The sequence below is a fragment of the Pipistrellus kuhlii genome, unplaced genomic scaffold (genome assembly GCF_014108245.1).
Source record: "Pipistrellus kuhlii isolate mPipKuh1 unplaced genomic scaffold, mPipKuh1.p scaffold_m20_p_18, whole genome shotgun sequence".
Taxonomy (NCBI): Eukaryota; Metazoa; Chordata; class Mammalia; order Chiroptera; family Vespertilionidae; genus Pipistrellus; species Pipistrellus kuhlii.
In genome coordinates, this window is record NW_023425493.1 from 3,751,834 (window position 1) to 3,775,369 (window position 23,536).

The 23,536-nt window shown below is 40.8% G+C and overlaps 2 protein-coding genes across 2 annotated transcripts in view; one reads left to right on the forward strand and one right to left on the reverse strand.

Annotated features, from left to right (window-relative positions):
• Positions 1–1,281: 1,281 nt before the first annotated feature.
• LOC118721662 (olfactory receptor 10Z1) lies at positions 1,282–2,235 on the forward strand. The gene has a single exon (XM_036442853.1). The coding sequence runs from the start codon at positions 1,282–1,284 to the stop codon at positions 2,233–2,235; it is 954 nt and encodes a 317-aa protein (XP_036298746.1).
• A 4,670-nt stretch (positions 2,236–6,905) lies between these two features.
• The window catches only part of SPTA1 (spectrin alpha, erythrocytic 1), a 70,453-nt gene continuing 53,822 nt past the window's right edge, over positions 6,906–23,536 (reverse strand). Inside the window, exons 39-52 of the mRNA XM_036442699.2 lie at positions 23,200–23,332; positions 22,461–22,559; positions 21,372–21,534; positions 20,733–20,809; positions 17,246–17,455; positions 15,076–15,372; positions 14,169–14,281; positions 12,697–12,714; positions 12,166–12,217; positions 10,900–11,087; positions 9,725–9,778; positions 8,637–8,783; positions 7,771–7,915; positions 6,906–7,283 (exon numbers count right to left, since the gene is read on the reverse strand). Coding sequence (XP_036298592.1) covers positions 7,155–7,283; positions 7,771–7,915; positions 8,637–8,783; positions 9,725–9,778; positions 10,900–11,087; positions 12,166–12,217; positions 12,697–12,714; positions 14,169–14,281; positions 15,076–15,372; positions 17,246–17,455; positions 20,733–20,809; positions 21,372–21,534; positions 22,461–22,559; positions 23,200–23,332 — 1,825 coding nt within the window. The 3' untranslated portion in view covers positions 6,906–7,154. The remainder of the gene's footprint in view (positions 7,284–7,770; positions 7,916–8,636; positions 8,784–9,724; positions 9,779–10,899; positions 11,088–12,165; positions 12,218–12,696; positions 12,715–14,168; positions 14,282–15,075; positions 15,373–17,245; positions 17,456–20,732; positions 20,810–21,371; positions 21,535–22,460; positions 22,560–23,199; positions 23,333–23,536) is intronic.

Genomic DNA, 23,536 nt, shown 5'->3' on the forward strand with positions numbered 1-23,536 from the left:
GTTCATTTTCTTTTCTGATTTCCCCCTGAAGCATTCCCAGCTAATGATAAACACAATTATATGTGCTTCCTGAAACAGCACCCGTTGGGACTGGGGAACCCTCAGAGAGAGAAGTTGTTTTGACAGAAATAGATATGATTCACCACCTGGGGGTAGGGTGTAAAAGATTTCCTAGTATCATTTGGGAACATCACTCTTTGTTCGGAATAAGAGCTTCTGAGATGGAGTCCAGGTTCCCTCTGCCGCAGGCAGGCCTAATGGGGGGCCGTTAGTGCATGGCAGTGGAAAAGCAGGACTGTGTCACAGAGCCTCTGCAGGTGCGTGGAGACTCTTTCCTTGCTCAATCTTCCCCATGGCTTGGTCCATGTGAGTCAGTGGAGCCTGTGGCTGATCGTTGGGCTGAGGGTACACAACTTGCCCTGAGCCCTGATTCTTCCTTCGGTGATTAGCACAGACTCCCAGGTGAAAGGCTTGGGGTGGGGAAGGTACAGAGATAAGAGACTGTTGTGGAGCAAGATGCTTCTTATTCTGTTTTCACATTAGGGAACATCCCCTAGTGTCTGGGAAGGGTAATCAGGTTTGGGAGAAATTATGTTGGATGAGAACAAAAGACACTTTTCCTCCAGTCTTGCCTCTGTGTGAATGTGAGAAAGTCACTTCACCGAATTGGCTTTGTTGCCTGATCTCTAAAATCATATTTATCAAGCCACCCCACCTTAAATTCTAACTGGGAATGTGGACATGTCCATATGTGTATTCTTAGGTGGCAGCTTGATGTTGCCTGATGTTGGTAGGAACAAATGTGTGATGCATCTGAACATATATATATATATATATATATATATATATATATATATATATGCTATCTGAATATATATGCATTTGCATGACTGACATATTTGTGAATATTGCCATGAAGGGTACATGTGCTCTGCATAGTTTTGAATGAGTGGAGTGTGCATAATAATGTGTGCGTGTTTTGTATGTGGTATGCATGTATATATGTGCCATCATATTTATAGTGAGGTGTTCGCATGCGTGCGTGTGTGCATATTGTGGCACCTTTGTATGTCTGTATGCACAGAGGTGCCTGTGAGAAGGGATCCACAAATCTGTGTATCTAACATAACCAATGCCTTTCTGAAGTTAGTTGCTGTCTAAATCAGAGCTTCATTTTCAAGTTATAACAGGCACAGAAGAATGACAATCACAGTCACCCTGCCTTCAGAAGAAACGGGGCATCCGCTGGCATGGTGAAACGAGTCAGCTCAGCTGCCAGGGATGTCGCTCAGCACGGGGCAGCCCAATGCCACCTCCTGGCGGGGCTTTGTCTTCCTGGGCTTCTCCGGCTTCGGGGAGCTGCAGCTGCTGCTCTTTGTGCTGTTCCTCTGCCTGTATCTTGTCACCCTCACCAGCAACGTCTTCATTATCATCGTCATCAGGCTGGACAGCCATCTCCACACGCCCATGTACCTGTTCCTGTCCTTCCTGTCGTTTTCTGAGACCTGCTACACCTTGGGCATCGTCCCCAGAATGCTCTCCGGCCTGGCCCTGGGAGACCAGCACATCTCTTACGTGGGCTGTGCTGCCCAGATGTTCTTCTCCGCCTCGTGGGCTTGTACCAACTGCTTCCTTCTGGCCGTCATGGGCTTTGACAGATACGTGGCCATCTGCGCCCCGCTGCACTATGACAGCCGTGTGAATCCCATCCTCTGTGCCCAGCTGATCGGCATTTCCTTCCTCAACGGCTACCTCTTTGGGCTGGGGATGACACTGGTCATTTTCCACCTCCCATTCTGCAGCTCCCATGAGATCCAGCACTTTTTCTGTGACACGCCACCCGTGCTAAGCCTGGCCTGCGGGGACACGCACCTGAGTGAGCTGGGGATTCTCATCCTCAGCTTGCTGGTCCTCCTGGTGTCCTTTCTCTTCATCACCATCTCCTACATCTTCATCCTGGCCGCGATTCTAAGGATCCCCTCGGTGCAGGGACGGAAGAAGGCCTTCTCCACCTGTGCCTCACACCTCACGGTGGTCATAGTGCACTATGGCTGTGCCTCCTTCATGTACTTGAGGCCCAAAGCCAGTTACTCTCTTGAGCGGGATCAGCTTATCGCTGTCACCTACACTGTGGTGACCCCTCTCCTCAACCCCATTGTGTATAGTCTGAGGAATCGGGCGGTGCAGACAGCTCTGAAGAATGTTTTCCAGCGTAGATTTCTGGGGAAAGGATGAAGACTACAGCAATGGGACCATCTCCTCTGCACACTCAGGCGGATACTGGGACCCGTGGCCTATGGGCCAGGCATTCAGGATCTCAAGTCAAAGCTGCCCCCTGGGAGAGCTCCCTCTGCCCCCTGAACTTGTCCCCGAGCTGCAGGAGGGTGAGCTTAGACTCTGAATGTTCACTTCCAGCCTCAGAGATACCACCTCTATCATTATGGAAACCCAGGGCTGTACACCTAAAACTAGTTCACAATATTATTCAATGTGAAGTGTAAATAAGAAATGTAAAAGATAGAGGTGTAAAAGTAAAACCACACACGAGAAAGCATTTTATAAGTGATCTGAGCAAGATGAGGAGGGAAGTTTGGAGTGCTCAAGTTCAAAGCGGTGCTGTCTGGAGCCCTGTCGGTGATTCTGTAGCGAGTCCTAACATCATGACAGGACCAGTCTATTAGATCTTTAATGGTCTCCCCAGATCTAAACTCAGTGAAATTAGGGTGAATGCTTGGCTAAAGGAAAAGGGAGGTTGTTTTCTCTTTCATTGGGAGTTCTTCCTCTTTGTGCAGTGTGCCCTCTCTGTCCCTGGCTCATGATTACTTTATCTTCTTTATTTTATTTTATTTATTTTATTATTATTATTATTATTTTTTACCTTGTTTCTTTTAACTGGGTCTTCTACTTGGGTAGATTCTATTTCAGGAAAATATATGTATCTCCTGTTTCTCTTGATAGCTGCTATTGCTCTGTAATGACCTCATAATTGTGGGTGACAAAGACCCCCTTATTTGGGTCACTCTCCAGCACGTATACTGTCCTTTAGAATCTGTGGTGGAACCCCATATTGTGTCTATTTCCCCTCCCACCTTCCACATGTCATGCACAGCGCCGGGCATTCTTAGGGATAGGCAGAGGTGTAATTAATCCCGCTGCTCACAGGTGAGAGTTTGCATACAGGTTCTGCAACTTACTGTGTGGCCCTGGATAAATTATTTAACTTTCCTAAGCTTCAGTCTTCTTGTACCGTGTTGCCCCGAAAATAAGACCTAGTGCAACTTTGGGAGAAAAAATTAATATAAGACACTGTCTTATTTTCAGGGAAACAGGGTAGGTAAAATGGTTACAACTTAATAGTCTTGCTTTGCTGACCAAACAGGATCACACATGTAAAGAATTTAGCACAAAACCTGGATAATAATAATTCTCCCCTTGCTGAGACCGGTTTAGCTCAGTGGATAGAGCGTCAGCCTGTGGACTGAAAGGTCCTGGGTTCGATTCTGATCAAGGGCATGTGCCTTGGTTGCGGGCACATCCCCGGTCGATATTTCTCTCTCATTGATGTTTCTAGCTCTCTGTCCCTTTCCCTTCCTCTCTGTAAAAAATCAATAAAATATATTTAAAAAATAATTCCCCAATAAATGTCAGTTGCTGCAACTGAGAATGTGCTAAGCAAGGGTAATAGTGGCTTTTAGTTTAGGGAGAGGTTATTCTCAGAGGAGAATCAGAGACTTTATGACTAGGGTAGTACTTCAATGCGCTCCCAAAGGTTAGGTGCGTGTTGAATGCAGTGAGTGAGAAAAAAGCATATGCTAAGAAGAGAGAACAGAGTAACTAAAGTGTCAGTGGCAAGACACTAGAGGCCTGTCTCAGAGAGTCCAGGAACTAACAGTGTCTCTCAGATGGTGCTGAGAAGTTGGTCTGGGTTAAGATTCCTTTGCGGACAGCAGTCTGAACATGCTGTTTCAGACCGGAGCCTCTGCAGTGGGCGACGGGACACAGTAACACTGAGCGGAGGGCGGAGTGGCCTCTGGAGGATGATGTAGGATGTTTAACCCAGCAGCAGATAGATCACGGACCTCAGTAGGGAGAAAATGAAGGAGGTTAGTAAGACATTTATTGACAGCATCCTAAAGAAAGGCAAAAAGCCCCGAACATTGAGAGTGGTGTTGGAAACTGAAGAAAATTATGGAGGTAAGATATTTGAAAATGATATTAACATGACTCATGTTGGAAACGGAGCAATACTTGAGAGATAAAGAAGGACATATTGGGGAGACATTTTTCAGATAGAAATTCACAATTTTTATTTTCTTTTTAAAAATATATTTTATTGATTTTTTTACAGAGAGGAAGAGAGAGGGATAGAGAGTTAGAAATATCGATGAGAAAGAATCATCGATCAGCTGCCTCTTGCAAACCCCCCACTGGGGATGTGCCTGCAACCAAGGTACATGCCCTTGACCGGAATCGAACCTGGAACCCCTCAGTCAGCAGGCTGATGCTCTATCCACTGAGCCAAACTGGTTATGGCCATAATTTTCCTTGCTCTCAGGGAAGAAATACTTCCCCAGGTGAGATTTGGTGAAAACCAAATTTGGAAAGAAAGAAGCTAGGTCCCGGAGAAGAGAACAGTGTGCAGGGAAGCAGAAAGTCAGTCAGATGGCACAAAGGGCCGTGGTCAGGGGAGAAAGGTCACGCCCTCTAGGCTCTTTCCACTATAAGCCAGCAGAAATCCCAATTGCCCAGAGGCTATCTGAGCACGTTTATTTCTGAAATCTATCCAGTTATCTAGCATAACATCCACTGAATGCAAACTGAGCAAGGGTGAGTAAAGATATTCCAGGATTGCTAAATAATACTCTAAGGTCCATCTAACTTTCAGAAGCAATGGTCTTAAGGATGAAAGGGAATAAAAATCACATGGGGGTATTTTTCAGAAAAGATGTTTCTAGGAGTTATCTCTACAGACTTTGTCACAATTGGTCTGGGGTGGGGGAGGGGAGACAGGCAAAAATAGTTTACAAAATGTCTGTGGGTGCTTAAAACTCCCTCCTCTGATTAAGAACGTGATAATATGGCCTGGCCAGTGTGACTCAGTTCTTGAGCGTCAACCTATGAACCAGGAGGTCATAGGTCAGGGCACATGCCCTGGTTGTGGGCCTGATCCCCAGTGTGGGATGTGCAGGAGGCAGCCGATCAATGATTTTCTCTCCTCATTGATGTTTCTATGTCTCTCTCTCTCTCCCTTCCTCTCTGATATCAATAAAAATATATCTTAAAAAATAATGTGACAATGTGGACCAATCCTTCTTTCATGCACATGCACACACATGCATACACAGTGAAAGAGAAGTTCCTTTGATGAGAGAAAAAGATCTGCCAGAGATACAGCTGCTCCCTTAAAGGACCACACACAAAACCTCATTCATAGCCACTACCCTGGTCTCTGGAGGAGGGAGGGCAGAGTGGATTAGAATCAGGTGAGGGTTTGTGGCTCTGGGGAAAAAGCTAAAGAGATAGCCACCAGGATCCCGTACTTCTCCTAGGGCCAGAGAAACAAAGGAGAAAATAAACACATGGAACTACATAAAAATAAAAAGCTTCTGCACAGCAAAAGAAATAAAAAACAAAATGAAAAGAGAGCCCACTGCATGGGAGAACATATTTGCCAATGATACATCAGAAAGGGGTTTATGTCCATAATATATAAGGAACTCATACAACTTAGCAAAAGGAAGACAAACAATCCAATTTAAAAATGGGCAAAGGGTCTAAATAGATACTTCTCTAAGGGGGACATACAGATGGCCAAGAGACATATGAAATGATGTCCAAAGTCACTAATTATCCAAGAGATGCAAATTAAAATGACAGTGAGCTATCACCTCACATCTGTCAGAATGGCTACCATCAATAAATCAACAAATGACAAGTGCTGACAAAGATGTGGAGAAAGGGAACCCTAGTACACTGCTGGTGGGAATGCAGACTGGTGGGTGCAGCCACTATGAAAACCATTATAGGATTTCCTACAAAAATAAAAAGTGGAACTGCCTTTTGGTCCAGTGATCCCATTTCTGGGAATATTTACTAAGAAATCAGAAACACCAATGAGAAAGAATTCATGTGCCCTATGTTTACAGTAGCACACTTTAAATAGCTAAAACCTGGAAACAATCGTAGTGCCCATCAGTAGATGAGTGGGTGAAAAAGCTGGGGTATATTCACACCAGGGAATACTACACAGCTGTAAAAAAAAAAAAAAAAAAAAAAGGATCTCTTACCCTTTTGCACCAACATGGAGGGACCTGGAGATTATAATGCTAAGTGAAATAAGTCAGAGAAAAGATAAATGCCACATGATTTCACTCCTATGTGGAATCTAATGAGCAAAATAAACTGATGAACAAAATAGATCCAGAGACACAGAAGCATGGAACAAACTGGAGAGTCTCAGAAGGAAGGTGGGGTAGGAGGGTAGGTGGAGAGAGATTAACCTGGGAATTATGGGAATATATGCTTAGCCCGTGGACACAGACAATAGTGTGGTGAAGGCCTGGGAGGAGTGAGTACAAGGTGGAGGAGGTCCATGGGGGGAATAAAGGGCACATCTGTAATACTTTCAACAATAAAGATGCATTTTAAGAAGATACAGAAAAAAAGAAACAAACAAACTTGAAAACAAAACAGAAACTCATGGATACAGACAACAGTATGTGGTTACCAGAAGGAAGTGGGAGGGAATTTGTAAAAGGTAAAAGGGGTCCACGTTTGGTGATGCAAGGTTTTACTTTGGGTGATTTGTACAATGCAATCTACAAATGATGTCTCATAGAATTGTATACTTGAAATTTATATGATTTTATTAATCAATGTCACCCTAAAACATTTAATTTATTTTCTTTTAGAAAAGAGAGAACTTGGCGCTCATCAGTTGGTTTAATTAGTTTCATGCAAAATAAGCCCCTGGTCTCCTCTTCTCCAACTCTACTAACACCTTATATCTCCCAAGGTTATTTCTCTTTCGGGTCCTGCAATGAATGTAACAACACACACACACACACACACACTACTATCTTCCCTCGGTATTCGCCTCTTTCTTTCCCCAATAACTCCACAACCAAGATTTTATATGATCTAGTAAGAGTCGCTTAAGAGTTGCCAAAGAAGGAATTGGTGAAACCAACATAGTCATAGCCAGCAGGGTGGCTTCGGCCCCGGGGGTCCACGTATTGCTGCATATGTGAGGCACAGAAGGACACTTGTTCTGGTGTTAGAGCCTGAAACATAAGAGGAAAAAGATGCAGTCATAAGAATTCAAAATAGTTGGCTCCTGGGGATGCCAATGTCCCCTACACTCAGGGAGTGGAGGAACTTTAGAAGGAAAAGCCAGCACTGTTCATATCTCATACCTTTCACAGTAATTCATATTTTCTAATGAATAAAACTAACGATTTCTTCAAGTCAACGGTTACTTGAAGAGTTCCATGTCACTTTGACTATGCTTCTTATCCTGTCCTCTAAATTTGGCTTATTAAATAAATGGGATAAAAAGCATTCTTGAAAACAAGTTTCAGGTTTGGGATTGACCTTGATCGTCATTAGAGGTTGACTCTGCATTTTGATCACAACATGAAATGGTGATCAAAGCAGATGATATCCACAGAAAAACATAGAGGTGGGGGATAATAGGCAAGTAGGCCTGAGATGAGCAAAATCTAGGTTGTTATGAGAGTACAATGAGGGTAGGTGCAATTAAAGTCATACCTGCTTCATCTCCTCTTTGGTAATATAGTTCTTGCCCTCTGCCAAGGCTTGGAAAGCATTCTCTATTTCATCGCTGGTCTTGATGTTCTCTGATTCTTTGTCAATCAGGAATGAGGTATACTCTTCCAGTGAGATATAGCCCCTCCTGTTGGATAAATGGATCAAGAACTGCGCCCTCTCAACACAGAGAAGAAACAGTCCCATTTGGTGTCACAGAGACAGAGGGAAACTGGATTTTCCAAGTGCCTTTCTAACTCAGGTCTCTAAGACTATGACCTATTTGACCCTTGTTCTCATCCCCTTACAGCCAAATAAACCATTTCCCAAGTTCCAGCCTCCGTTTCTATATGGGCCTGACACACTGTATAGACTTTCAAAATTTCCCATCAGCCCCAGGACCCATCTAGTACCTCAAGCTCTTCACATTGATTTGAGGACCTCTATTTCTGGTCTTCTTTGGTTTTGGTGTTAGAAAGAATTAGTCCCTAACAATAATATGGTACCTCTATGATTCTATGTCACCCTCACCCTCACAACAACCCCCCTCCCACATGTTAGTGACCCTCTCCTAAGACATTATACACTGGAAGGGACTCTTCTTGTCAAGTTCCATGCTCAGAACTAACTTGAAATTCGTGTCAAACATAAAGCAGGGATTAATCAAATTGCAGGACTGGAGCCTGAGTTGCAGTTAGTGCCATGAACTTCTGAGCTAATCCTCGAAGGGCACCAAACGCTGTTCATTTATTGTGGTCCACACATTCCTATTCTCAAGGCGAGTTAATGCCTATGGATTACTTTACTCTTTGTGCTTATCTTACAAAGCCTCATTCCGTGGTGTGTCCTGGCCTTGGTCTTCCTCCTACCTCCCTGGATCGACGACGTCCAGGAACTTCTCGAACTTGGGCTCAGGTTCCCCCTCCTCCACCATGGGCAAGTAGTAATTGAGTCCTCTCAGGCAGGACCGGAAATCTTTGTGACTCAAGCGTCCTGTCAAATTCTCATCAAAGTGTCTATAGAATAAAAACATTTTATCAAGTTCAGTAGAGAAGCATATTAACAATGGAAAAGAACAATTTTGTTGCATCAGCTGGGGTTTTATTAACATGGCATAATCTTTTTAAAAAATATATATTTTTATTGATTTCAGAGGAAGGGAGAAGAAGAGAGAGAGAGAGATAGGAACATAAAGGATGAGAGAGAATCATTGATTGGCTGCCTCCTGCCTGCCAAGGGGATCAGGCCTACAACCTGGGCATGTATCCTGACCAGGAATCAAACTGTGACCTCTCGGTTCATAGGTTATGACGCTCAACCATTGAGCCACACTGGCCAAGCAGCATAGCTGGCCAATCTTATCAAAGAAATGCGTGGACAGCTTGCCTGTGTTTCTATACTTTTTTTTTAACCTAATGGTTGGACGAAAAAAGGATAAAATGTTGAACATAAAAAAGATATTTCTAAAATCTAGGAATTTCAGAGACATATTACAAGCTATAACTTAAAGCTAAATAACATATCTAGATCTTCATTTAAAATCCTAATAAGCCACCTTGAAGGGAAAAAATTTGAGATTTATTTTGAATGATCTGAAAAACAAAGAATAAAACAATTATAAAGTTACTAGAGGCCTAGTGCATGAAAATTGTGCACTGGGGTGGGGGGTGAGGAAGGGAAGAGGGGATCAACCTGAATTGAAAGAGGGCACAGGCCAAGCCAAGATACCCCACCAGTACACAATCAGGGATTGGGGCCAGGGAGGGATGGGGGAGGTTGGCCAGTGGGGGAGCAACTTACTGGTCAGAGCCTCTGCCTCCTGGTGGTCAGTGCATGTCATAGCAAACACTTGAGAGGTCTTAGCATATCATTAGCATGTTATACTTTGATTGGTTGAGTGGCCAACTGAACAACTGGACACTTAGCATATTAGCCTTTTATTATATAAGATACTCACTTATAGGTTGTGCTAAACTCCTTCAGTGTCTCCTCACTCACACCTATAGTATCTCTGAAAGGAAAAAAAACTTTAATTATCTCATGAAACAAAACAGAGAAAAGCAGAAGCTAAGTCACATGAAATAGAAATTCTAGTGACTATTTCACTATTTGAGTCATCTACTTTAGGGCCAAATCCAGTCTGTCACTTGCTTTTGTACAGTCAATGAATTAAGAATGTTTTTTTATATTTTAAAATTGAAATTGGTTAATAAGTTTCAAGTGTACAATTCTAGGATACATCATCTGTGTATTGCATTGTGTGAAACTGTGTTCATCGCAGCATTATTCACAGTTTTCATATTTTTACATGGTTGAAATAACAAAAAAGAAGAATGCTTTATTAAGCATACATAAAATTTAAATTTAATGTTTATAAATAATATTTTATTGTATTAATTTCATGCTCATCCTTCTATGGATTATCAATAGCTGGTTTCTTTTCACAACAGCAGAGTTGAGTAGTTACAACTGAGACTGTATGACTCACAAAATTTAATTTTTAAAATTGATTTGAAAGAGAGTGAGAGATACTTATTTGTGCATTCATTGGTTGATACTTGTAAGTGTCCTGGCTGGAGATCAAACCCATAAACTTATTGTTCTGGGACAGGGCTCTAACCAAATAAGCTATCCAGCTAGGGCCTGGCTCACAGAGTTCAAAATGTTTATTATCAAACGCCTTACAGAAATCTCTGATTGAGATAATAATACTGCCAAAAAAGCTATGGAGTCCTAAAGCTTCTTTAAGGCAATTAAATTGTTTAGGGGAAAAAAATGAATTCTGCTTTTCTGCTCCATATCTTGACTATTTCTTGCACTTTAGACATTTTAGGGAAAAATTTATAAAAGGGAATGCTCTCTGAAGAGATTACATAAGATGGTGAAGGAATTCGAGAATTGGCGTATGAGTATTTTCAGGACAATGAGAGCACTGTTTCCAATTGCATAAGAGAATAAAGAGAAACCATCATTTGGTGGGGCAGTAAAGAGAATTTTGTTTCTGAATACAGTGAGTGTACTAGTTCTTTAGGAGTACTTTTAACCAGTACCCCGAAGTCTAGCCTTGGAGTTAACTACCTAAAACTAGTATCATCTACACCCTTCCCTAGCCCTGCCCTTAGTTCCCAGTACTTGGCTTGGATCTGTTGTTCCAGGTTGTGTTGCATTCGCATCCCAAGCTGATGGAGCTGGTCCCACTGCTGTGCCAACCCAATGGTGCTGTATTTGATGTCCAGAACCAGAGCCTCTTCTAGGTTGTCTCCCAGATCCTCAATCTTGGTCAGCTGGCGCTTCATTAGCTGGATCTCCTTCTGCTTCCTCTGAAAAAGGAGAAATCAGAGATTTACCCAGGGCACCACTCCAAACCTTGGGAGGGGAGGGAAGATAAGAAATGGGTGAGTTGGGGTTTCCTCTAACTGCTTCCATTCAATTCTTTTCAGGGATATTCCTGTCCTCCATGGTAAATAAACTACTCGGAAAAACTATTGGTATCTTCATAGGAATTGCATTGAATCTGTAGGTTGCTTTGGGTAGTGTGGACATTTTAATGATGGTCTTTCTTCCAATCCATGCACATGGTAGATGCTGGGATTCCCTTTGCTTCTCAGTTGGGACTTCTGAAGCTGAGAAATCCTGCCAGATTTTCAACTGGTACACGTGGGTGTGGATCCAGCCTGCTTTAAGTCTTCCCCTCCTCTTATCAGTCTGGATGGTGGCTTCTTCTTTGAACCCTTAGTAATACCACTTATGTTCAGCTAGTATTATGTTCTGCTGGTTGATCACGCTATAATTTAATTGTAATTTTGATGTGGTCATGGCAGGCAGTCAGCACACCAATTATGTACTCACCTTCTTGACGAGAACTCCCTATCTGACAATGACTTATTCTTTAGTATTTAACTTCTCTCATTAGGAAGAAATAAAATGTAGCTAGTTAACATTTTCTCCTAGAGGGGTCAATAATGAAAATAAGGGTAAGAAACACAGCTGTAGCCTATAGCTTCACTCAATTTTTAAGAGTTCATCTAGATTCAATTGCATTATCAAATAACTGTCAATATAAAATTTAAAAATTGTCAATGTTTCTAGTTGTAAGCTAGCAGCCTGCACTTTTTCCTCTTAATCAATAACAGTAACTCTACAATAGAAATATCATTAACATTATTACATAGATGCAGAAATTGCAGTTTAGAGAGTTCAGCAAACTGATGTCCACAAAGTGATGGCCAATGGTTAGAATAACATTTTGGCAAAGTTGGCACCAGAGCTTTAGACTCTTAACTTTCAGGCCAGGGAATTTGCATAAAACTGTTTATTTAAGAGTTTCCTTTAAGTAGTTTTTCTTGCACTCCTTGTAATGCTGGCAATATCTTGACTCGATGAATAAACATTACTTACTTTATTTGCTTCCAATTGGGATTCCAGAGTTCCTGTTTCTTTGAGCAAAGACCTAGTTAAGAATCAGATAAAAAAAATTTAATATCAGAGGTCCATATTTCACAAAGACAGACAAACTCAGAGCTCCTACATTTCTCTACTGCTACTTCTTTCAAGTTACTTGGCCTCCCAAAAATAAATGTACCCAACACCAGATTTTCATGAAACCAACCCCTCTGCTTATTGGCAACCTTGCCAGACATATGAGAAGTAACTTAGGCCCCTTCTAGTTCTTCTCTGTCTCTGAGAGGGATTCCAGGTCTTTCTCCTAGTTCTTATTCTCAAACACACTCTTAATTTAATATAAGCAAGACTCCACCTAATGGGGTATTGAGCCAGAATAATATATACTATGCTTCTCTTTCTCACCCCACATTTTCATTTGGGCATCATCATATTGAGATGAGATGAGATGCCCCAGTACTAAGGTCTCCTTGTTTAATCATTCCCGAATGCTAGAACAAAACAAACATGGTAACATAAAATACTGACCCATCCAGAAAATAAGCCCTGGACATGAAGGTCCGGAACAGGAATCAGAAGAAAGAAAGGAAAATCATATGTTAATATGGGTTACTTTAACATCTTTTTTACTTCAGATTTATGAAACATTCTAAATTCTTTTGTAGCCAAAAACATACGAACATGTTCCACCCACTGTTTCCAAAGTCTCTTTCACACCGAGAAGGTAACAGCCTTCCATGCAGCTACTAGCTGTAGTAGAGCAAGCACAGGTGATCATGTGATATGCTCAGTGTGGGGCATATGATGCCAGTACGAGGAGGGACCAAAACCAAAGGAAGAGCTATATTGCTTATGCCTTCTCTCAGGTGTTTTTTTTTTTTTTTTTTTTTTTTTTTTTTCAATGAGACTGATTTTCCTTTGTTAATTGTGTGATTTATCCTTGCCAGTGGTGTGTAGATTGTTTAAGCCAGTGGTTGGCAACCTGCAGCTCGGGAGCCACGGTTAGCTGCTCTGTTGACTAATGAGTTTGGCGACCACTGGTCTAAACCAATTCTTTAACTCTCAAAATTCCACAAATCTGACCCAGTTACTGAATACAGGCTACCAACTTAGAGCATTTATTCTAATGTGTATTACACCTTTTTTTAAAAAAAAAAAAAATTGATTTTTTACAGAGAAGAAGAGAGAGAGATAGCTAGAAACATCGATGAGAGAGAAACATCGACCAGCTGGGGATGTGCCCGCAACCAATGCACATGCCCTTAACTGGAATCGAACCTGGGACCCTCCAGTCCACAGACCGACGCTCTACCACTGAGCCAAACCGGCTTCGGCCTAATGTGTATTAGACCTTCTAAGCCTCCTCCTTTTCAAGGTCATTTGCCCAGAAGATGTGACAAATGTTATTTTCACATACAGAACACTTTGGATTCCATCAAAGCACTTAGCATATACTGTCTCACTTGATTCCCATCACTGCATTACTCAGGCCACAGATGAGCTTCATACAAGATGTTTACAACGTGCTCTACTCTGCTGTGTCAATAAATACACCGGTGGCCGTGAGCCCATTTATGCATCTACTAAACTTCTTTCCCTCAGAGGTAATAAGGCCTTCTCTGTATACTTTTCCAGGGCACTCTAAAAGTTTAGTGAGTTAATGGACAGAGAAGTACTTTGTAAAATGCAAAGATAATGTCAACGTTAAAAATTTCAAATAAAAAAGAACTGTTATTATTTTTGAACTGTAATGATAGGCAACAGAAAAAAATTGAGAGTATCAAGAAGAGAATATTGAAGGGTTCACAATGAGTAGAAGGCTGAACTTCTCATTTTTCGGTTTTGTAAGGATTGATTCAGAAAGTAACCAATTACCAATAGAAGGCACGTGCAATTTAGGGCAGCATAAATGCTGTAGGAGTCCCTCCCTTATGAACTTTATCCTTATGGGAAACGGAGTGTGTGGCATAAGGACCATAACTTTCGAGGTAACCTAGCACCTGGTTTCCAGGATCCACTGAAGGAAGGCACTGGCATTCTGTTCAAACTCCTGGCACATCTCAAAGTTCTTGACCTGTCTTTCCTCTTCCTTTTGCAGCTCTTGCTCCCGTTCCTAGAAACCCAAATCACAGACAGCGAATTGCACATTGAAAACCTTTCTTTGCAGTAAAATAATTGGTTCCCAAGCTCAGACATACCTCAACTCTCCCAAACTTATATTCCGGAGGCATGTACCTATGTGCTCATATTGCTTCCGGCCTACCTCTTCTCATCTCGGAAAGGTGAGGAAAACTCATGTCACTTCCCATAAGTATTTACAGATGTTTCAAAGGTAAAACTCAGTAAAAATAATAGGCAAATCTTTCTGCTTATTTTTTTCCAGGTGAAATTTCATTTAAATGAACATAAAAACAGCCTTAAAGGGAAAGGTAGTTATAAGAGTTGCCATCTAAAATTGGCGATTTTATGGTAAAATTTTTCTTTGTTAAACTTTTAAATATTTTCCCTAGCTTCTATAATGAACATCATGATAGACAGACAAAAGTTAAATGCAGACACATTTAAAAGGCACTTTTGGAGGTGTGTATAAAATAGAGAATGCATTGGATGAAGGCATATAGAGACTTAAAAGATATCTGCAAGACTTGTGAACTTTCTATAACTCATCTTCAGAGTCATATCCTGGAGCTTGTGTTTGCTACCTTACATCACGGCTCAACACCCTGGAGCTTAAAGCTGTCCAAACTAAGTCACACTGGGCTCTACTTATTGTGAACATATTTTCAAATATCTCTTAGACTATTTTTCCCAACTAAACATGTTCCTTTCTTTCTCAAAAGTCCCCCAACTTGGATACTTGTGATGATCACTATAGCCAAAGGAAGTCCCTGCTGTGCCTCAGTCTACCTTGATGATGTCAGGTAGGTGGTTCCACATCCTTTCTAGCACCTCCATGGTCAACCAGGTGTATGGGCTGGAGGGCACATTTAAGGACTTAATCTGCTGGTCTAGCTCTCGCAGATGGTTCAGATCTTCCTGGGCCTTGGCCAAGGAGGCCAGGAAAGCCTCGTGGTCCTTCTGGAGCTGGCGGATCTCATTCAGGGAGACGCAGTGCACATTTTCTGACAGGTCCTCCTCAGCGTTCTCACACCAGTGGTTGAAAGCTGAAGCCTTGTGGGCAAATTCCATGAATAGCTCCTCGGCCTACAGAGAGAGAGAGAGAGAGAAAAGACACTCATCTTTCCCAATAGAAAGAGAAGAGAAAAGGAGGAGAGAAAAGAAGACTTCGAATAAAAAATAAAAAAGTAATTGTCTTCAATATTTTCAGGGCAAACACTTCAAAAGATCAGAATTGAAGCCAATGGGAGCCACACAATTGGACAGATAGACAGGTGGGTTAGAAATACAAGTCCTGATCCTGGCATCTCATTGTGAAATTGGTCAAGTTTTCTACTGTCTGCAAATGAGCAAGTTCAATGATTTCTAGAGACGTTTTTAGCTCTAAGATTCCAAGAGTGACAAAGGTTGTTTTCAGTGAGAAGATTTTATGATTTCTTATCCTGAAATCTGTTTCAATTCTATTTGGCACATAGTAGACATGCAAAATTAGATGTTAAATGAATGATTAAATGAATGAATCATTCATGGATAGGCAAATCTATCTTATCCTTTATCCACTTCCTCTTTCTTCTGATCGCCTATAGACGATACTTCTCTAAAGTCTCTTTGAAGACCGAGTTCTTTTCCTATCATCCTTCTAAAACATGTTCAGGGCTCATCTCATGCTTGCAGTTCCTGTTTAAATCCCTTTCCTGGACTCTAGCCTTTATCCCTACTCCTATAATACTCTCTGGAGTTATCCGTATGTTCTGAATGACTGAACTTCCTAATGAGAGCAATAACATGGATTGTTCCAAACAGCATGTCATCAAAAATATTTTAAATTTAAAATAATCATAGATTTGAGGTCAGCAGACAGTTCTTCCATGGAAATTTGTTATGCAAATTCGTTTTCTCCCAAAACATAGGCATTAAAGAGGTTGAGCACTATTATATCTTTCCGGTACTGATTTCTGCAATCTATATGTTAAAATAGACCAACACAGAGAAAACTCATATGAAGAATATAAAAATCTATAAAGTACTTCTTATTATTTTCAAAATAGTATGGATCAACTGAATATTTTAAATATATTTTATAATCAGAAAGTAAAATAATGGAATCAGATTGTGAAATATCTTTCATATCTTTCTCCATATATAGATATCTTATCTCTCTATATATATAGAGAGATAAGATATAGATATATTCCATTAATTGATTTATATTTTTTTCATTAAAATTAGGTCTCATGTCTTTCAATAGAGTAAAAATTAACTAAGGATCCAGTCTATTTTTTTTCAAACTGACTGATTTTTATTTGTATGTTTGTTTTTCAATTTCCTGAACTCCCTACCTTATATGGTATAATACTTATGGGGTAGGAGTGCTCAGTCATTTACTGACCATCCAACTTCCTTTCATTATTGATTTTTTATTATCAGCATCTAATACATTAGCAACCAATTAGAAAGGACATTTTAATCACATATCCATATAGAGCTTAGTGGTTTATACTGAATTTTTCAGATCCATTATCCTTTTTAATAGTAATAACAGAGTCCAGCCAGAGATGGTGGTAATATTATCCTATTTCATAAGTGGAAAAATCAAGGTTCAGAGATGATAAGTGACATGTAAAAACGCAATATTTACTTGTTTAGCTATTTCATTTGAGCTGGAGAAAAGCAGTTGTAGGTCTGCTATACAGTAAGATCGCTCACCCTGTTGTGCCACCTACCGCTTCTATTTCCTGTGCCGAGCTTTCACCTCAGGTCAGCTGGGTAACTGATAAAAGTCTAAAAGAAACCTCCCTGGCAATCTAAAGTCTTTTTTGCTCAATAAGAACGTTTTTCTGGTCCTTTCCGAAGTACGCACTCAAATATATCCAAACAGAGTTTCCACTATTTGTTTCCAGATTCCGTGGCTAATATAGAATCCAGGTCTGATCACGCCTCCTCATTTTTCAGCCTTTACCTTCTGCAGGGGCAGCTGCTTCTCCAGCAGCTTCTGCCTGTGGGCCGCACAGGCTTCCAGCAGCTGCTCCCAGCGCCTCAGCAGGGCAGAGTGGCGCTCCTCGATGGCTCTGGACTGGCTGTGCTGAGCGGCCACCAGCTGGTCCTTCAGGTCCGTTATCTGGCCCAGCCTCTCCTGCTGAAAGCTCTGCACACTGGCATCTAGTGTATCCTGGGAAACCGGAGGGAAGCAGTGAGCAGAGAACGAATGCTGATTCCCGAAGGGTCATTTACACCCGGGGTCCACCATGTTTTTATCATGAACAAGATAAGGACTAGAACAGAGTTAGGATGGCCAAGGAAAAAGAAATATGACTTAGAGACTCAAGAAAACATTTGGGATTGGGATTGTGGCTACATTCCGATTTATGTTTTGAAATTAGATCTGAGCTCACATTCTTTCTAAGAGTCTTTTGAATCATTTCTTAGATTTTTCATTCTAGTTACCAGCAGTGCACTACTGGAGATCTTGGAAGAATGGGAATTTTAAGAAGACCTACAGATGCTATATTACACAAATGATATTTTTGGGAGGTATTGGAAGAATCACAAAGTTAGGGATGTTCCACTTTCAGCTTTAATTGAGTAGCTTGTATTGGACCAATTCTCTCTCTGAGAAAAGCTTTAACCGCTGTTTGAAATTCAAGAATTAAAGTCCTGGAGAGGAGGGATTGGTAGTAGAATAAGAGTAATAATCTCTGTTACTTTTGTTTTTGAAGTATACACTGAACAGGGGAAGAGGGGAAAGCAGCTGATGAGAGCTTCAGATGGAGCTAAAAAGACAAAAACTGGAGTTCTGGGAACTGGGGCAGCCAGAGTGTGAGGGCCCATGAAGGGGGAACTGCAGAAAAGTAGGTTCACTGTTCCCACTGTCCTTTCCTCTCAGGACCTTTACAAAGCCCTAAGCTGTGTAGGACACAAGTCCTAGAAGCCAAGCGGAAAACAGCAGCTGTGGATCTAAATGCCACAGACAGTTCTCCGGAATCACAGAGTGCTGGTTTCAGGACACAGTCAGCATGAGCAGCCCCAGAGAAAAAGATTAGTTGAAACCCCTGCAAGGTCCCAGGTGTAAAAGCAAACTGAAAAGGGACTAGTCCTCAGATAAGTGAAAAACAGACAGACAGACAGACAGACAGACAGACAGATAGATAGATAGATAGATAGATAAAACTGAAAGATTGCTTTGAAGCAATTCAATCCCTAGCTAAAAAGTAAGGGTTGGATAGGGAATGGGAGATGTTAGATTACAGTTTAAGTAAAAACTTATCAATGAATTAGTTTAATTGTAAATGATCTCACTATTCCAATAAAATGATCAAATTAGTTTGGCAAAGCCATACTCATTATATAATATCTATAAAATTTTAGAAAATATAAAGGCACTCTGCATTTCTATGTTCACTGCAGCATTATTCACAATAGCTGAGGTATAGAAACAACCTAAGTGTTCAGCAACAGATAAGCAGGCAAAGAAGATGCAATGTAGCCCAGGCTAGGTGGCACAGGTGGTTGGAGCATTGACCCATACATCAGTAAGGTTTGGGGTTCAATTCCTGGTCAGGGCTCATACTTAGGTTGTGTGGTTCAATTCCCAGTCAGAGCATGTAGGGCAGTCAACCAATTGAAGTTTCTCTCACATCAATGTTTCTCTCTCTCTCTCTCTCTCTCTCTCTCTTTCTCTCTCTCTTTCTCTCTCTCTTTCTCTCTCTTTCCCTTCCTCTCTCTAAATCAACAAAACATATCTCAGATGAGGATTAAAAAAAGAAAAAGATGATAGAGAGGTATATATATATATATATATATATATATATATATATATATACACATACATACATACATACAATGGAATATTATTTAGTCATGATAAAGAAGGATACCCTGCCATTTGCAACAACTTGGATGAAATTTAAGAGCATTGTGCTAAGTGAAATTAAGTCAGAGAAAGACAAACACTGTATGATGCACTTATATGTGAATCTCAAATAGTGGTTATCAAGAACTGGGGGCCAGGGAGGGATACAAAGGGTATAAACTTCCTTTTAACAAGTTCTGGGATCTAATATACAGCAAGGTTATTTTGGCAAATAATATTGTATTATATATTTATATATTTGAAAGTTGTTAAGAGAGTAAATATTAAATTTTCTTATTAAACACAAATGGTAATTATATGACAGAATGAAAGTATTGTGTAATTCTATGGTGATAATCATTTTGCAGTCTATAAATGTATCAACAAGAAAAATAAAATCTATAATAATAAAAGGGTAATATGGTAATTAGACCGAATGTCCTTCTGGACATCCTTCCTCCCAGACAAAGCTACAGTGGGTGGGGGCTACGGCAGAGGTGGCAGAAGCCCCTGGTTGCAGCAGTGGTGGGTGGGGCTGTGGCCAAGGCCCCTTTTGTGCATCGGGCCCCTAGTAAATATAAAGACATGGAAACATAAAAAACAACAACAGAAGATGAAAACAGATATATATTATAAACAAACAAAAAAGAAATTGGTGTAGTATTCTAGTATGCGTAAAAGACTAAATTAAGAAATGTTATTAGAAAGATGACCATTTCATAATTAAAAGTGTCAATTCATCAAGATGATTAAATTTTTCTAAATGTCAACACAACTTTTAACCTAGCCTCAAAATATATAAAAACTAGAGGCCCAATGCATGAAATCCATGCAAGGGGCTTGGCCCTTGCAGCCACAGCAGCTGCCTCAGCCCCTGCAGCCACACAACAGCCCAGGCTCTTTCAGAAGGACGTCCAGAAGGTTGTTTGGCTGTCCAGTCTAATTAGCACATTACACTTTTATTATTATAGGTGATAAGTATTTAAACAACATGATTAACACCACTGAAAAAACACACATTCTTTCAATTGTGCAAAAACTATTCATTAAAACAGGATAATTAGTGGGTCAAATAAGAAATTAAGTTAGATAGAACATATTTAAGTGAATAACAAAAACATAAAACTTCTGAGGTGTAGTTAAGCTTTACTTAGAAATTTATATCCTTAAATTAACATATTATAAAACAATAGCTAAATATTTGAAATCTCAATATCTATCTTAAAAATCTTTAAATCAAGTAATCAGGAAGAAAGTTAAAGAAAATGGTAAAAATATAAAGATATAAAAAGTTATTAATGGGATATAATATAAAGATAGAACAGAAAAAATTAAAAAAGCCAAATGCTGATTCTCTAATAAAAATGATAAATATCTGTTGCAAAATTAATTAGAGAGAGTGGGCAGGGAGAGGCAAAGAGGGAGGAAAAACTAGCAAATGATCAATATCGGGAAGAATAAAAGGAACAATATTACAGGTCCTACAGATAATAAAACCACACAACCTAGCAGTGGATAATTCTGTGTTCAGCTTCTGTCTGTGCGATATGGTCTTGGCCCTCACGGGCATCTATTACCAAGACAACCCTGCTCTCACCTGCTTTGCCAGGAGCGTGAGGAAGGCAGTGAGGTCTGCACCATTGCCATTGATCTTCAGGCTTCTTTCCTTCTCAGCTAAAGAGCAAAGATCATGAATAGGTTGAGAAAGATAGTTGATCTGGGATCAGACTTGATAAAGAGAACAGGAATATGTCCTACAGTTCACAAGAGAGCCTCCTAACTCTACAAGTCGGTGATTCCTTGGGCTGTGAGTAAATATTAAATTGGGGGCAAATGGATTGTTCCATAGGCTTATTCAGGACAAAGTGGCAGAGACAAAGCTAGCCCCAAGGGAACACCTGGGTGTTTCATAGGACAGAAAAATTCCATATTAGACATAAATTTTAATTAAGTCAAACACACATTTATTCCCTAGAAGTTTTGGCCACAGCCCTATCTTTCTGAATATCACATGTGGAATCGCCAATTATCAAGAAGATGTTTTCTGATACTTCAGCATGTGTGTGTGTGTGTGAACACATGTGAGTGTCATTGTAATGCGTCCCAGAAGGACAGGAATGGGTGATGGAGGGAGCACCTCTCTTCACAAGGTAAGTGAGAAAGCCCCGGGAACCATAGTATTAGAAAACGTATCAGCATTTCTCCAGCCCAGCACCCTGGCCTTCCCCCGTCGAACCTATCCAGGCCTCCGCCACATCAGCCTTCCAGTTGAACTCCTGAAAGGCATGGTCATCCTCCAACTGCAGCTTCCAGGAAGCGATCGCCTGGGCCAGAGACGGTGTCTTTGCTTTCAAAGCCTCTATCTTGGCGGAAATCTTCTCCTTGTGCCGACTTTCCTCCTGCAATGCCGACGGTGAAAGGAGGAAGAGAGAGGCAGAGACCAAAAATCTGAATTCTTTGGGATTGTGAAAAATCTCTCCCCTCCCTCTTTCAAAAATGTTTAACGACTCTCCTCTAGGGGTAGTGAATTTATTCTGCGATTTCTTTATGTCCCGATGGTTATTTCTGCCCCAGCACTGGGATGACCTTCTCATGCTTGTTCTCGAAACTGTGATCTTCTGAGTGGGTGTAAGCATCTAGATTCTAGAAAGTATGAAGTCATCTCTGTTTAGGGTTCTTTGTGTAGCATGTAGACCAGTGAGGCTTTGTAAAAACAAGCACTTAAACTAAAGAATGACACTCAAGTTACAGATAAATTTCCAACTGGTCCTCCTCCTAGAGGCTTACAAGAAAGTTTTTCCTATTCTTACGAATTTTCTATGACCAAAGCAAGTCATTTATAAAAACTGCATAAATGCCATGTTGTGCAGAGGATAAGAGTAAGTGTGTCAAAAACTAATTTAAAGAATCTGAAAGGTGCACTTATAAGAGCCTGAAAAAAGAGTTTTCAGAAAACAGAAATTAAATAACTATTGGCTAATAACAACAACAACAAGAAAAATGGCAGCTTAAAGAGTGGATTCAATTGGGCCACCTTGGAAAAATTTATTCCCCAGAAATAATCAGTTGTGGCATTTATTTTTTGGGGAGCAGTAGCTGGTTGTTAAGGAATCACCAGCACATCACTTCTAACTGGCCACTGTGGCTAGTAGCTGCCATATTGGACAGTGCATCCCTAGACACTAAAAATAAATATATGTTTGTTAGATGTTAAAAAGAGATTATTGAAATTCTATGTCTGATTTTAGCACTGCTCATGAGTCTATATTTGGGCCAATCCCTTTTGAAAATGAAAGTTTGACCGGGAATTCCTGGCTTTTCTCACCTTACTCAAGATGTCTTCCCCCTGAGCACACACATCTTGCACCCGGGCCTCGTGGACAGCAAAGTCATTATCCAAGGCTTCATGCTTCTTCAGCAAACTCTGCATAATTAAGTCGATGAGAATCAACACATCTGGACAACATACCCCACTCACATTCCGCTTCACAAATTCTTCACTTGCCAAAAAGGGGCAAACTTACCAGAAAAAGGGTCAAAGGTATATAAGTGATATTGAGTCTATCTCACCATGTGACCTTACAGTTTTCTGGATTTTAGAATAAGAGTGTTGATCAAGGATTTCTCCATATTGAAATTTAAACATTTCTAAGCAACAGTGCATTTGCCAGGAAAATATTAAATATCAAGAACATCCTTGCCGAAACCGGTTTGGCTCAGTGGTAGAGCGTCGGTCTGCGGACTGAAAGGTCCCAGGTTCGATTCCCATCAAGGGCATGTACCTTGGTTGCGGGCACAGCCCCAGTAGAGGGCGTGCAAGAGGCAGCTGATCGATGATTCTCTATCATTGATGTTTCTAACTCTCTATCCCTCTCTCTTCTTCTGTAAAAAATCAATAAAAATATATTAAAAATAAAAAAAAAGAACATCCTATTTTAAGGGCTGATGTTAAATTTGTTTTTCCCTACCAGAAGGGAGAGTCTAATTTTAAGGTGAACACTGAGAATTGAGGAAGAGATTCATCTTAAAGAGAAGAAAATGGATTCGTTCAGCCTATTGCTCACCTGAGTAGCAGCCAATGTGTCTCCAGAATCTCCTCGGGCAACCATTGCTTCCTTTTCATTGATCCAAGCTTCTTCTTCCTCAGCATTCTCCATAAACTGCAAGTATTCTAGGGACTCTTCCAACTGAAGACCTCTACGACAGGCCAGTAAGCCCCAGTAAGAATCAGAGAAAACCAGCAAGCATGGTAATAGAGCCAAAAAGCACAACCCCACAAGGCAGCCACCGTTGAACTGGGCCACAAAAGAATGGAGCATGTGTCCACTAGTCAGCTGTGGCGATCTCCTCTGAAAAAGGGGAGACCCTTGACCCACAAGTTCCATTTTGTGGGATCATCTG